Below are 15,646 nucleotides of genomic sequence, written 5' to 3'. Positions count from 1 at the left end.
AAAGACTGGTCAGGATTGAAAGCTACAGAGTACAAATGTGTTTCCAACCGGATTTTAAAAATGTCCAGTGTTGGTGACGACCTGATGTGAAGGGCGACTGTTCCAGAGTTTGGCTGCAGCCATCGATAAAGCTCACCTCTGTTTTTACGTCTAGTTCTGGTCAGAAGCTGCTTATCTGCAGACCTGAGGGCTCCACTTGGATTCTTTTGTTAAAGAGAGATAAGATGGAGCCAATCCATTCACAGATTTAAAGACAACCAGATCTGGAAGTGGATTCTACCACGTACTGGTAACCAGTGGAAAAAGCTGGTGATGGGTCGTCTAGCACAGACCCACCGCTGGAACCAGACAATTGATGAGGGAGAGAACTGTGACAGCGCCGTTCCTTCACTTGACCTCAGTCGCTCTCGTCTGCTCCCTCGTAACACTGCTCTTTATTGAGCTTACATGAATATGCACAAGTTCATTATGACGTCTTACACAGGTATGAACAAAGAGTACCAGTCTGTGCATAGTGTGTGTGTGTGTGTGTGTGTGTGTGTGTGTGTGTGTGTGTGTGTCTGTGTGTGTGAGTGTGTGTGAGAGTGTCTGTGTGTGTGTGTGAGTGTCTGTGTGTGTGTGTCTGTGTGTGTGTGTGTGAGTGTGTGTGTGAGTGTGTGTGAGTGTGTGTGTGTGTGTCTGTGTGTGAGTGTGTGTGTCTGTGTGTGTGTCTGTGTCTGTGTGTGTCTGTGTGTGTGTGTGTGTGTGTGTGTGTGCGTGTGTGTGTGTGTGTGCGTGTGCGCGTGTGTGTGTGCGTGTGTGCGCGTGTGTGTGTGCGTGTGTGGGTGTGCGTGTCTGTGTGTGCGCGTCTGTGTGTGTGTGTGTGTGCGTGTGCGTGTGTGTGTGTGTGCGTGTGTGTCTGTGTGTGCGTCTGTGTGTGTGTGTGTGTGCGTGTGTGTGTGTGCGTCTGTGCGTGTGTGTCTGTGTGTGTCTGTGTGTGTGTCTGCGTGTGCGTGTGTGTCTGTGCGTGTGTGTCTGTGCGTGTGTGTCTGTGTGTGTGCGTGTGTGTGCGTGTGTGTGTGTCTGTGTGTGCGTGTGTGTGTGTCTGTGTGTGTCTGTGTGTGTGTTCCAGATGTGACCCTGTGACCCCAAAGCTGGTGCTAAGAGTCCAGCGGTCCCCCTAACAAAGGGCTCTTATACTTAACCAGACACAGAGCAGGTGTCCTCCTACACCAGGGGTCTCAAACTCGTGGCCGGTGGGCCAATTGCGGCCCGCAGGACGATAGTTTTTGGCCCCACCTTAATATGAAAATGTAATGTTAGTTTGATAATGTATGACACTTTACAGTGTTGTGGGCGGAGCTGAATTAACCCACCAATCAGGGTGGGATATGGATCTCAGGGGACACCAGCCGGGCTTGATGCAAGCAGGGAAACATTTCTCAATGAGTCAAAGTTCCAGCAGCGTTGCCCTGGAGTGTTTCTTTCTTTCCTGTGCCTGGCTGGCTTCCTCCTTTCTATTGGGCAAACGCCGACATTCGCCCCAGCGCGCTGCGTTCACAACACTTCAAAAAAAGTTGTTTTTTTAAGTTGCTGCCCAGCGGGACATTATACGTATATAGATTTATACACACGTCAGTGGGATTTAAAGTTATTTTTCCACAGAGAGAGATCTCATATGAACTCTCACAGTGATGCGTAGGCGGCGGGATAAAAGAAAAGTCATGAACTCAATGCAGCCCAATTTAGTCTGCAGTCACATAGCGACACCTGTTCATCGGCAACAACAGTCCCCGGTAACCCGGACTAATTATAGGGTCGCACCGTAATTTGTGGCTCCATGTTTTTATTTGCATCACTGCGTTTGCATTGCAGCAAACATGAACATTACATATATTTCAATATAATGTAAAAGCAGTCAAAACAACTAACATCAGAAACAGCTGATGTTATTTGTTATATGTCACGGTGTCATTTCCGCTTCTTTCTCCTGTAACAACAGCCCGGCGCCGTGAGCAGTCGCCTGTTTTGCGCTCGCTATCCCTGCACTTTCTACCATCTGCAAACGCCACGGTGTTCGTGTCGTCATGAAAGACATGAACATCGAGCGTAAAAACAAAGGAGACTGCTACCGGCTTTTTATCTGCCGATCGCCGTGCTACGGTTGCAAGAAAAAGAAGCAGAAATGACGTTCTCTACGCGTTGAGACGTTCCCCGTCCGTCGGCTAAACGCTTGATTGAAACTTCAATGCGACAGTGACACCAAGTAGAATTATAAATGTCACATAGCCCCAAACATGTCTTTTTCAAAGCCTGCGGTGAAGAGAAAGGTTGGTGATGAGCACCGACAATTTCAGGAAAAGTGGGAAATGCAATATTTCTTTGTTGAGCACAGGGGCACCCCGACCTGTCTTATTTGCACAGAGAAAGTTGCGCTGCACAAGGAATACAATTTGAAACGTCATTACACAACTAGACATGCTGAGCTGGATGCAAAATACCAGGGAGACGAGAGAGCGAACCGGGTTGCCAGTCTTAAAACAGATCTACTGAGGCAGCAAGATTTCTCCAAGAAAGCAACCAAAGAGAATAATGCAGCAGTCGGAGCCACGTGGTTAGTGAGATGATTGCTAAAGCAGGGAAGCCATTCACAGAAGGTGCATTTGTCTAAAAGTGCATATTGCAGGCTGCAAATATAGTCTGTCCGGGAAAGAAAGGTCAGTTTAGCAACATCAGCCTTTCTGCCAACACCGCAGCAGATCGCATTTCTGACCTGTCAAGTGACATTTATGACCAACTGTGTGAGAAAGCCAAATCTTTCAGTGTATACTCAGTCGCTCTTGATGAGACCACAGACATCACCGACACTGCCCAGCTCCCAATGTATGTCCGTGGTGTTGATGACAGTTTTGAAGTGATGGAGGAGCTGCTCACAGTAATTCCAATGCATGGCCAGACCACCGCTCAGCAGATATTTACAAGCTGTGTGATGCCATTGAGAATGTTGGTTTGCCATGGAAGAGGTTTGTTGGAATAACAACAGATGGAGCGCCATCAATGACAGGGAGGGAAAATGGACTGGTGGCACAAAACAAACTGGAAGAGGAAGGCGTGGAGGAGGCCATTGCTCTGCACTGCATCATCCATCAGCAGGTCCTTTGCAGCAAATGCCTGAAGTTTGACAATGTGATGTCTATTGTTGTGAAATGCATCAACCAAATCAGATCCAGGGGCTTAAAGCACCGAAGGTTCTGTGCTTTTTTAGAGGAAATGGAGTCAGAATATGGGGATGTGCTCGACTTCACTGAGGTACGTTGGCTCAGCAGGGGAAATGTATTAAAGAGACTTTTTGAGTTGAGAGCAGAAGTGAAGCCTTCATGGAGAAGGATGGAGTTAGTGTTCCTGTGCTAACTGATCCCAAATGGCTCATGGACTCAGCTTTTCTTGTTGATATGACACATGAGCTTAATGTACTGAACAAGACGTTACAAGGCCAGGGGCAACTTGTCAGTGCTGCCTATGACAACGTGAGAGCATTCTCCACAAAACTGGCGCTCTGGAAAGCTCAGCTCTCTCAGACAAACCTTTGCCATTTCCCAGCATGCAAGGCACTCGTGGATGCAGGCACACCATTCAGTGCTGACGAGTATGTTGATGTCATTTTGAGGCTACAGGAGGAATTTGATCCCAGATTTGCTGACTTCAAGACACACAGAGCCACCTTTCACATTTTTGCGGACCCCTTCTCCTTTGATGTGCAAGATGCCCCTTCTGTGCTTCACATGGAGCTCATTGAGCTGCAGTGCAACTCTGAACTCAAAGCAAAGTTCAGGGAGGTGAGTGGAAAAGCAGACAAGCTTGGACAGTTTTTGAGAGGATTGAGCCCTAGTTTCCCTCGGCTTTCCCGAATGTTCAAGCGGACCATGTGCCTTTTTGGTAGCACATACTTGTGCCAAAAGCTCTTCTCCACTTTGAACTTCAATAAGTCCAAGTACAGGTCCAGACTTACGGATGATCATCTTCAAGACATACTGAGGGTCGCAACTGCTTCCTCCCTCAGGCCAAATCTGGCTCGGCTATGCGAGAGGAAACGCTGCCAGGTCTCTAGCAGCAAGGAGTAGGCAAGAGAAGCCATGTTCAGAAGAACAGTTCATTTTCTCCAGTGTTCCATTCATGTTCAGAAGAAGGTTATAGAACTGTTAATACAGACATTTCAATCTAAACACAGCAGATATAGAAGACTGAAAAAAACACACAAGTTCACTGACTAAAAATATCTTATTATTATTTTATTTATGTATTACAGATTGATTGATTTTCTTATTAATTCTTAATTTGTTTATTCATTTTTCATATTTTGTGTTAAAAAATAAAAATAAAGAGATTTGAGAAGATTGGAAGTTTTTAACCATGCCTTTCTTGTGGAAAACCTAATGCGGCCCAGCCTCACCCAGACTCTGCCTGCAGCGGCCCCCAGCTAAATTGAGTTTGAGACCCCTGTCCTACACCATAAATCAGTAAGAGAGGGTACGACCTCTCTCATGGCCCCAAGTGGTGTGTGCATGCCAGAGCACTCTGGAAGGCACACAGAGTCTTTACAGACTACTAAGGATCAAACCTCTATCATTATGCAATCGATTATAAAACTAAGCATGTATGAGTAAATATTTTTAAGCATATCCCATATGGAAAAGACTAAAAACTTATATGATGAAAGTCATACTCACGAAAGTGGCCACTTTCTCATTACTTTCATATATTGTTTTAGTAAGTATCGAAAACATACAAGTTTCATTATATAATTTTTCAAGGGATCTTATATCTGTTTTCACTCTTGTATGCTTTTCATACAAGTTTCACACAAGACAGATACAAACTTTATAAGATTTATATATCTTTTCCATATGGGAAATGACAATCAACAATATAAAGCTTACAGCTGGTTTTAATAACAACATTTATTTGTTTCTCAAATGAGAAAGAGCTATCGAGAAACACTCCTAAATCTTGAGTTCTTAACTTTTCCAGTGGGCCAAATTCAACATTATCTGCTAATGCTAAATAGGCTGCCGTTATTAACTAATGCTAATTGGATGTGAATTAGCATTATGCACTAATGCTAACACTTACTTTTTAACAATGTGAGTAGCTAATGCTAACACTATTTCCCTTAACTTTATAACAATGTGAACGGCTAATGCTAACACTCTTTTCCCTAGCAATACAACATCTGAGCTGCTAATGCTGAGTAGGTCGCCATTAGCACCTACGTCTAATTAAAGGCAAATACGCATTAGAACCTAATGCTCATATCGTTTTCCTTTGCTTTATAACAATGTGAGCAGCTACTGCTAAATAGCATTAGCTAATAACAGCAGTCTAATTTAATGTAAGTTAGCCTCATTTGCATTATAACGATGTGAGGAGTTAATGCTAAGTATGCTGCCATTAGCAGCTAATTCTAATTAGGGGTGAATAATTATTACCAGCTAATGCTAATATCGTTTTCTCTTCCCTTTTAACAATGTGAGCAGCTAGTGCTGGGTAGGCTGGTGCTAGCAGCTAATACTAAAGCTAAAGCTAATTTGATGTGAATTAGCATTACATTAGTGAGGAGTTAATGCTAAGTAGACTTCCATTACAGGTAATGCTAATTTTAGGTATTTAGGAATTGGCAGCTAATGCTAATACCATATTTTCTTGCATTATAACAATGTGACCAGCTAATGCTAAGTAGGTTGCCGTTATTAGCTAATACTAATTTGAGTTGAATTAGCATTATCCGCTTATGCTAACAATGTTTTTTCTTACTTTTTAACAATATGAGTAGCTAATCTGAACATTTTTTTTTATTTAATTTTAACGTTTCCCCTGCGATGTGAAGAGGTAATGCTAAATAGCACGCCATTAGTGGCTAATTCTAATTTTAGATGAAAAAGCATTAAAAGCTAATGCTAATACCATATTTTCTTGATTTATATCAATATCAGTAGCTAATGCTAGTTATGTAGCCATCATTAGCTAATGCTAATTTAGGTGAATTAGCATCATCCGTTTATGCTAACAATGTGTTTTTTTACTTTTTAACAATACGCCATTAGTGGCCAATTCTAATGTTAGATGAGAAAGCATTAACAGCTAATGCTCATACTGTTTGCTTTGTAAGAATGACAGCAGCTAATGATACGAAGTCTACCGTTGTTAACTAATGTTAATTTGATGTGAATTAGCATTATCCGATAATGGTAACTCTTTTCCCCTGCATTACAACGACGTCAGGAGTTAATGCTAAGTAGGCTGCCATTAGGGGCTAACTCTAATTAGGGGTGAACAATTATTAGCAGCTAATGCTAATACCGTTTTCTCTTTCCTTATAACAACTTGAGCAGCTAATGCTAATTTGATGTGAATTAGCATTATATTAGTGAGCAGTTATTGCTAAGTAGGCTACCATTAGCAGCTAAAGCTAATTTGAGGTGAATAAGCATTAGTAGCTAACGCTAATACCCTTTTCTCTTGTGTTATAATGATGTGAAACGTTAATATTGTTCTCAAACAACAGAATGAGAATGAAATATTGATTCTAACAGGGCCCATAAACAGTATTAGCTTAGCAGCATTAGCTTATCAGAGTTTTCATCATGGTCACATAAATCCTTAGCAGAGCAAAGTGGCCTACTTAGCAATAGCTGCTCAAGTTGTAGAAAGCAAGGGAAAACAGTAATAGCATTAGCTGCTAAATGTGCACTTGAGAACAAATTTATTGTTAATTCAGCTGTGAATGTAGAGTTTGTCATTATTTAAGCTTCCATTTCCAAATGTTAGCTGCTCCTGTCTGCCTCTTTGTCACAAACACAGACTGAAATGATTCACAGCCTTGTTTCATCCTTCTGTCACTGTGGACATACAGCATGGGAAACATACACATGGCTGACACTTTATTAGGTACACTGGTATCTATATCAGGTACACCTGTGACCTAAATGTTCCTGCAACCAGACTCCTTGGAGACCCCTACATAAATATCCATGAACTATCCAGCTAGACTAGTGTGTCTGTCCCTGAAAATATTCCTGCATGTGTGATTGTTCATGTCTCATCTGCAGGAAACAAACAGGAAGTGAGTGAAGGACACAGGAAATGTTTCCAGCTCTTCCTCCTCTATCAGACATTCTCTCCATACCTGAGAGTGTCCAGTCTCCAGCCTGGATCCTTCAGTCCAGCCGACAGCAGCTTCATTCCTGAGGGACCTGGATGATTGTAGCTCAGGTCCAGCTGTCTCAGATGGGAGGGGTTGGAGCTCAGAGCTGAGGCCAGAGAAGTACAGCCTTCCTCTGTGATCAGACAGCCTGACAGACTGCAGACACACAAAACAACAATCAATCTGTCAACAATCGTTTTCTCTTTGTCACAATAACATCTATCCATCCATACATCCATTCAATGTAACTTTATTTATAAGTGACAATACCCAACAGACAACAACAGTCATCTGAAGCTGTTTAACAGTGTAAGGTAACCGCCTCCACTGTGAGCAGCACTTGGTGATGGTGGGAAGAAGAACTCCCTTTGACACAAAGATCCTCCCAGTGAAAACAGGCTCCAGGAGGAGCATCTACCATGACTGGTTGCAGGGTGAGGGGAAAGAGAAGAACATGAACATCAAGAATGCAGCGAGTGGTAAAATAATAATAATAATAATGGATTGGATTTATATAGCGCTTTTCAAGGCACCCAAAGCGCTTTACAATGCCACTATTCAGTCACTCTCACATTCATACACTGGTGGAGGCAGCTACGGTTGTAGCCACAGCTGCCCTGGGGCAGACTGACAGAAGCGAGGCTGCCATATCGCGCCATCGGCCCCTCTGGCCAACACCAGTAGGCAAGTAGGGTAAAGCCCAAGGACACAACGACCAGGACAGAGAGCCCAGGGATCGAACCGGTGACCTTCCGGTTACAGATGCGATTCCCAACCCCCTGAGCCACGGTCGCCCTAAATAAAGATTTGACCTCAGTGTGCTCAGTGTTCCTGTCTATTCCTAACATATTCCTAACACGATAGCTGCACTTTAGAGCTCTAAAACTGGAACTGACACATAAAAATACTGAGAACACAGACTAGCAGCCACTGCATGGCCTCGAGTACGTATGTGGTGCGTTCAAAGAGCATCAGCATAGACATGGTGGGTTCAACAATATAGGACATAACAATTTCTATGGCGAAAATACTATCAATGAATGAGCCATAACATTTTAGCCATGTAAACATGTTATCAGTGGGCTTTCCAACAACTTGCATTGATCATTAAAGGATAAAATACGTGAGTCGAGGTCACTACGAGCCATGCGAGGGTCAAACATGGTAGAGAACCTTCCAGCAGCATCTTGGTTTATAATCCGCCTTTGGATCATCAGTTTAGGAGATGAAGGATCCAAGTAAAATAACAAGTTAAAAAATATGCAGCTATGGTCACTCACATGGACATCCTCCACACATACATCATGTATATTTAAACCCAGGGAGAAAACAAGATCCAGTGTGTGACCCTTTGTATGTGTGGGGCCAGAAACATGCTGCCTAAAGTTAAAAGACTCAGTGACAGTGATGAGCTCAGCAGCAGTGTTACAGGATGCTTCATCAATATGACGGCTCAAATCTCCCAACCTTCTCCAATGAAATGATGGATGTCAGAAGGTCATTAAATTCAGTTAGAAAGGCCCCATCAGGTAGAATAAAATACAATAACTGGTTTTTAGAGAACTGACCATCATCTGTGACTCAAATGCAGAAAAGGAGTCCGAGGTCATCAGACTGCATGTGAATCTGTCCTGGTAAACAACAGCGAGTCCTCCACCACGTCCTAAAAGACGCGGAGTTCAGATGACGGAGCAGCCAGCCGGGCAGATTTCATTCAAGTGGACATAATCAATGTTCCCTCTAAGCTGCGCACGGGCGCAATCCGCTGACACGCTCTCTGCACACAGAGTATCTGCATTGCGCACAAAAAGATATCTAACAGGCTGTGAGGCTCCTGAACTCTCTGCCCCCCTCTCACGGACAATAACCATATCCAACTTCTTAATAGCAATGAACTGGTCTGCATTGGTGCATCATATCTTTATTCTCTTCCCCCTCCTGCCCCCCCCCCTCCTTCTTAAATAGATAACTATCATATCTGATATCATATCTCACAGTACAATAATATTGAATGGGTTGCATTGTTGTACTTTGTCATGTTTCTCAGGTCTTTGTCTGATTTTCTACGAACATTACTTGTCATGTTCTCATGTTGTTGCTAAGGATTGTCTTATTGCATTGGAGTCACACTGGGTTAAATATGTACACTTGGGTTTTAAGGGGTATTTATTATTTTCTTTTTTTTTGGGTTGTATGGAAGCCCCAAACGCAATTTCATTGTTCTTGACAATGACAATAAATAAATAAATACTAAATACTAACCTGAATTGAAATTAAAATAAATACGTTAACAATTCTGCTTTGCAGTGTTAGTCAGTGACTGGCTGCTCCAGTATTTAGAACGATGCCGCCTTATCCCATAGTCCAGCCAATGATTCACATTCGTATATACGCAGCTAATCAACGTCGCTGACGGGCTATGACAGCGTCCTCATGTGCCGACACCGGTGTTTTGGTTGATGTAGAGTGAAGCCACGTTAATGACAACGTGATCCAGTGATCCAAGGGACCGCTCAGGGAGTTTGTGTGTTCGCTCAGACACATGAAACATTAGAGGGAACATTGGACATAATTCTTATTTTGCTGCCACGTCTCAGTCAGACACATGAAATCTAGAGACTCTTTAATAAAGAGATCGCTTAGAATAAATGATTTGTTTGTTATGGAGCGAACGTTAAGCGGGGCCAACCGAGTTGATGACGGTCGATCTGCAAAATCAACAGCTGACTGCAGCGGCACTTGAAATAAAGACAATGCAGACCTGTGGACCTGCTGGGCAGGGCAGCGACTCCAGAGCTGGGGGAAGCAATGATCGATGAGCAGACATAGCTGTTATCAATAAAAACAGTGAACGTTTGACGGACACACCGTGAGAAAAACTGCTTCTGAGCCACAGAGCCCAGGTCCCAGTCACCGGCGTAACATATTAACTAAATGTCAGGAGAGGAAGTGGACGCAGGCACCAGGATTCTCCCCACAGCCAAGAAGCTAGCCTCTGGTAGCTTCTCAGTTTCACCTGGACGTCGGCCCTCGTTCCCCTTTTCCATCTCTTGAGGGTGAAAGTCCTGCGGGTTGTGAAGAGTAGCACACCAGGGGAGGAAGAGTTTTTCTGTTCAGCTGTTACAGTAGCTCTCCACTGAATCTTTGATGTTAAACCCTTTAAGACGCTTGAACACTGCTAGCACGGCGCCCACAGAAACGCAAAGCAGGAGATGAAGCATCGCTGAATATGTTTCCAAACCAACTTCATTCTAAGCCAAAGACTAGAAAATATGGTGAAGCAAATCTGCCCTTTGGCTTCACCTGCACAGGTGCTGAGGTAGGTCCCTGCGTCGGGAGCAGCGCTGGGCTCTTCCAATCATGGACAAACAGGATCCCACATTCTTAATTTTTAGTTCACAAACACTTGTTGTAGTGACTAACTACTCCTGACATTTTGGAGATGTTTGCTCTTTATAGAGTAAAGTTACAGCGGGATACAAATAACATCAGGCTGATCCTGCCACGATTTGTTCCCTCGATTCAAATCACAGACAAACAGGATCCCACAGCTGTTTATGTTTTTGAACCCATTTTGCACAGAGAGGCATTTTTTGAAAATGACAGCAATGTTGATTAGTATTACAGAAGAAGAAAAAACAACTACCCGTGACGCCTTTGTAAATGGAGGGACAGTAACTGCGTGTGAAACCTGCAGATACTCAGATTAACAGTATTTTGTCTCTGTCTGCCATTCTGCAATTCATCTCACATAAACAATAACGTGACGTGAAAAAAGGCGCAACCTTTGACGTTGCCAGATGAACTCTGTATTCCTCGTCCGCAAAAAAGGAGTTTTAAAAAAATCTCAGTTTTTGGTGATTTGAAACACTGTTTGGATGAAACAGCTGCGTTTTCAAAAATACCAGTGTAGGTGCGGACATAGCGTAAAAGATTTAGTAGTTTATTTTCTTACTACCTGTAATTTATTGCAGATTACTTGTATTTGCTTAATTGTTTACTAAATGTTAGAGGTGTGAAATAAACCGCAATGGAGCAAAATATGGGCGTGTGTGGTTGGAGGATGTGTTAGTGCGTGTGCGTGCTGTTCACGCGCCGGGGGGGAGGCGAACGTTTTTCGTGTAAAACAAAGGGGGGCCCAGCAAAAAAAGTTTGGGAACCACTGCTGTAGTGCCATTTTGGGGAGCAGTTCAAGTTGCTATACATCAATACAACCGTTATAGCCCAAATTTTAATAATATGTATGCATTCAGTCCATAGTAACTACATATACATATATACATATACAGCAAAAAGTGCAATAAACTAGAACAAATTGAAAATTGTTTTGTTTTGTATTTTTACATATAGTTGTAGATGTCCGTACAAACAAACAAACAGGCAACCAACACATCACATACACACTCCAAAATAATATAATATAATATAAGCCTGAGAAAACAACCTAGATTTTTCATCAAAAAAGTACAATGTGCAATGGCAACAACACATATGGTTCAGTGTTATTAACTATGATAATAGCAGTAGGTACAAAAGACAATCTATGTCTCTTTGTCTTCACTGCAGGCACTTTATAACGACGACCTGATGGAAGCAGTTGAAAATCATTAAAGAGAGGATGATCTGAACACAACATGACAGAGGTCGCCTTCCTCAGCACATGCCTGTTATAAAAGTCCACAAGCTGGACCTGAGACCTCCCTGAAATCTTACCAGCCACTTTAACCAGGTTGTTAAGTCTGGTCTTATTATTCAGAGACATATTACCGTACCAAGCAATGATACAGAAAGTTAAAACAGATTCAATAAAACTTTTATAAAAAACGAGTCATCATTGCAGATGAAACATTGAAACCTCTCAACCTCCTTAAAAAGTCTTTGTTGAACCTTTTTCACTGTAGCAGCAAGATGTGACTCAAAGCACAGAGCTTTATCAAGAACAACCCCCAAATACTTATAACTGTCCACCAGTTCAATGGCTGCACATTTACCACTGTTAGCGCAGGATGAGGGGATGTCTCCCTGAAGTCAATAACCATGTCCTTGGTTTTCAAGGTGCTGATCATTAAGAAGGACTGATCACACCACGAAACAAACTCATCCACAACAGGCCCATGGGAATCCTCTTCACCATGAAGGAGGCTTACAATGACTGTGTCATCTGCGTATTTAATGAAATGCCTGTTGGCCTGTGTACTGCGACAGTCATTAGTGTACAAAATATACAGTAGAGGAGAGAGACAACAACCTTGCGGTGAGCCAGTGGAAGAGTTCAGCTGTTTGGAAAAACAGCTGTTCACTCTCACACACTGAGATCTGTCAGTTAAAAAGTCTAAAACCCAACCAACGAGATTAAGATCAAGTGTAAACTGGTTAAGAAGTTTATCAGCTAAAAGATGTGGCTGGATAGTATTAAAAGCTGAAGAAAAATCAATAAATAAGAGCTGAGCATGAGCTTTGGCGCCATCAAGATGGCGATAAAGGAAGTTCAACAGAGTGACCACTGCATCATCAACACGTCTACGAGGCCTGTATGCAAATTGTAGAGGGTCTATAAGCTTCTCTACTTGCTAACTGAGAGTCTGAACTAAAACCAGGAAGACTTATCTTATTACAGTCACTGTAACAGTGACCAGTCATGTGTTTCATGCCTGCCCAGGCCACCCTTAAGTTATTGCTACCCATCTCCGCCTCTACCTTATCCTTGTATTTTACTTTGGCTTTTTTAATTTCTGATCTGATCTCCTTCCTAATTTCTCTAACTTTCAAGATATTCCCTTCAATAAAAGCTTTTTTCCTTTCATGAATCAGCCTCATAAGACCTTTTGAAGACCATGGTTTGTTATTAGGAAAAAAATGGAGATGGTGTCAGTCGCATTCTTAGGATTCGCTTTAGGGTGGATGTAAACAATGGTGACGTTGATCTGTGGGAATTCCCTCGGCAGATAAAACGGCCTCAAAGACACAGAGAGGAGCTCAATGTCAGGCAGACACACTTGTCTACGAACGGTCACATTTTTACACCATTTCTGATTTATATACAAACACACTCCTCCTTGAGATTTCTGGGTAGCTCCGGGGTCTCGATCCAAACGTATGGGAAACCCGAAGCCATTTAGTTCCAGAGAACAATCAGGGTCAGAGTCCTTGAGCCAAGTCTCTGTGAATGCCATTAGACATGTATCCCTGTAGCCACGCAAGTGTGCGACATTCAAATGCAGTTCATCCAATTTACTCCTCAGAGACTGCACATTAGCCAGGATTATTGATGGTAAAGGAATGACTCCAAACAACCGTCAGGATTGCCAATAAAATCATGCGAAATAAAAAACCCATCTTCGTTAAAAGAAGTTCCACAAAGCACAAGCCGATGCTATAGAATTTCCTCAGGCAAAAAAAAAAATATATAAAGGAATAAAAGAATGAAATAAAATAAGTTAAAACACTGACAGAGAGAGACAACCTGCTGGTCGCCACAAGAGCAGCGCCCCTCTTTCTAGTCTAGTCTAGACTGAGAATGCATCAAGACCACTCACTCACCCTTCCCTCCTGCCTCTCAGCTGCTGAAACTCACAGTTTGTTACCACGGAAGAGTCACTCCTTCATCTGAAATGAAGCCTGATAGTCTGACTGATGCAATATAACATTCAGTCTACACTTTGTTTTTGTGCAAAGATGATAAAGAGGAAATACTAATAACATAAACAAAAATAAATGTCCAATTTAGAAATCTTATTCTTTTTTGCTCTATAAAATAGTTGTTTTTATTTTTCAGTCACTCATCGTAGCAGTAGGATTTACATGAAAATAAAAACAAATTAAGTTTGAGAGAAAAAGTACATTTTTGGCACTCTCTGGGCAACTGACTCAGAGACTCAAATGACTTAAAAAACCCGATTCATTTTGGTGAGTGACTCATTTAAACTCGATTCGGTAAAAAGAATCAAATTTACCATCACTAATACAAATCCCTTTGGAGAAAACAGCTTTAAAATATGTATTGTTAAATTCCAGATGTTTCTTTGCAAGGAAAACTCAGACACTGAAACAATACCACCAGTAACCTCCTACATATGGAAATGTGGTGTCATTAAAGACATAATAATTTCATTAATACCCAATATCCAGCAAAATATGTAATTTGAACATTTTGTTCCTAACGAAATCAAATGTATATATTGTGGAAGATTAGCCAAATTTATGTAAAATGGCCAGTACATGAATTAAAAAAATAAATAAATAAACAAAATCGTATGACTGTGACAAATTTTACACAGTAATTCAGAGTCTAATAATCCACTCAAATATAAATATAAGTTTAGCTAAAAGCTCTATAGATAAGTCAATCAATAATATAATTCACATTTTAAATGATCATATGTGTTAACGTTTGAATCCTGACCTGAGAGTTTCCACTGCACACTGTGAACTCTTTAGTCCAGCAGACAGAAGCTTCACTCCTGAATCCTGCAGGTCAGAGTTACTCAGGTCCAGCTCTCTCAGACTGGAGGACTGGGAGCTGAGGACTGAGCACAGAGCTTCACAGCTTCTCTCTGACAGGTTACAGCCACCCAGTCTGAAAAACAAAAGATAATCTATAATACTTATGTAAAGTTTGTTATTATATTACATGCCATCTTTTTATTTTTGATGAAACCTTAACATACTAAGATACAACATCATATGGATGAACTTGAATAAAATGTTTTTTTTAAATTATATCTTTATTTGGATTGGACAAGAAAAAACCATCTGCATAGCAGTATATGAATAACATGGGAACAAAGTCCTTCCAGGTTTTAGATTAAGTCCAGGAGAGCAAATGATAAACAAAGTGATCAGCGGGTGCATATTAACCTCCACTAGCTATTACTAGGACAGTTGCTCGCATGCTCTCCCAAAGGAGATATATAGAACACATTACATGGAACTATAAACACAAACTGGGAGGGGTGCCCATGCTGCAATCATTGTGAAGAAATAAGTAAATAAACAAGCAATAGTAATAGAAGTAAATGTAAAAAACAAACAAACAAAAAACAACCAAGTAATAGTGAGATCAAGTGAAGTCAGCCCTCGTGGGGGTAATGAATTGGATCCAATTGTTCCAAATTTGGTAGAATTTGGCTTTTTGATTTCTTAACAGATATGTAAGTTTTTCCATCCTAAATATCTCTAAAATGATCCCAAACCAGTCGTCTAGGGTAGGCTGGGCTGGGCTTAACCATCTTCTAGTAATTGTTTTTTTACTTGCCACCAAGAGTAATTGCACCAACTTAATCTCACTCCTACATTCCAGAAAGGGGACCAAACCCATGTATAAAACCTTAAAATCGAAAGGTATTTGAACGTTAAAGACTGCACTTAAGGAGACCTGAACGTTTTTTAACTTGGGACAGTCCCAAAAGACATGAAAATGGTTAGCAACAGTCGAGCCGCATTGTCTCCAGCATTGCATATAAGCCC

At 41.7% G+C, this 15,646-nt stretch overlaps 2 protein-coding genes across 2 annotated transcripts in view; both read right to left on the bottom strand.

The window, feature by feature from the left end:
- Window positions 1-15,646, bottom strand: part of LOC112433555 (protein NLRC3-like) — a 286,257-nt gene that overhangs the window by 37,394 nt on the left and 233,217 nt on the right. The gene's annotated exons all lie outside the window — the stretch shown is intronic.
- The window catches only part of LOC143416063 (uncharacterized), a 32,150-nt gene that overhangs the window by 10,488 nt on the left and 6,016 nt on the right, over window positions 1-15,646 (bottom strand). Inside the window, exons 3-4 of the mRNA XM_076881433.1 lie at window positions 14,583-14,756; window positions 7,163-7,336 (exon numbers count right to left, since the gene is read on the bottom strand). Of these exons, the coding sequence (XP_076737548.1) occupies window positions 7,163-7,336; window positions 14,583-14,756 (348 nt within the window). The remainder of the gene's footprint in view (window positions 1-7,162; window positions 7,337-14,582; window positions 14,757-15,646) is intronic.

Source organism: Maylandia zebra, unplaced genomic scaffold (genome assembly GCF_041146795.1).
Source record: "Maylandia zebra isolate NMK-2024a unplaced genomic scaffold, Mzebra_GT3a scaffold11, whole genome shotgun sequence".
NCBI classification, from domain to species: Eukaryota; Metazoa; Chordata; class Actinopteri; order Cichliformes; family Cichlidae; genus Maylandia; species Maylandia zebra.
This window is presented reverse-complemented; position numbering and strand designations above follow the sequence as displayed.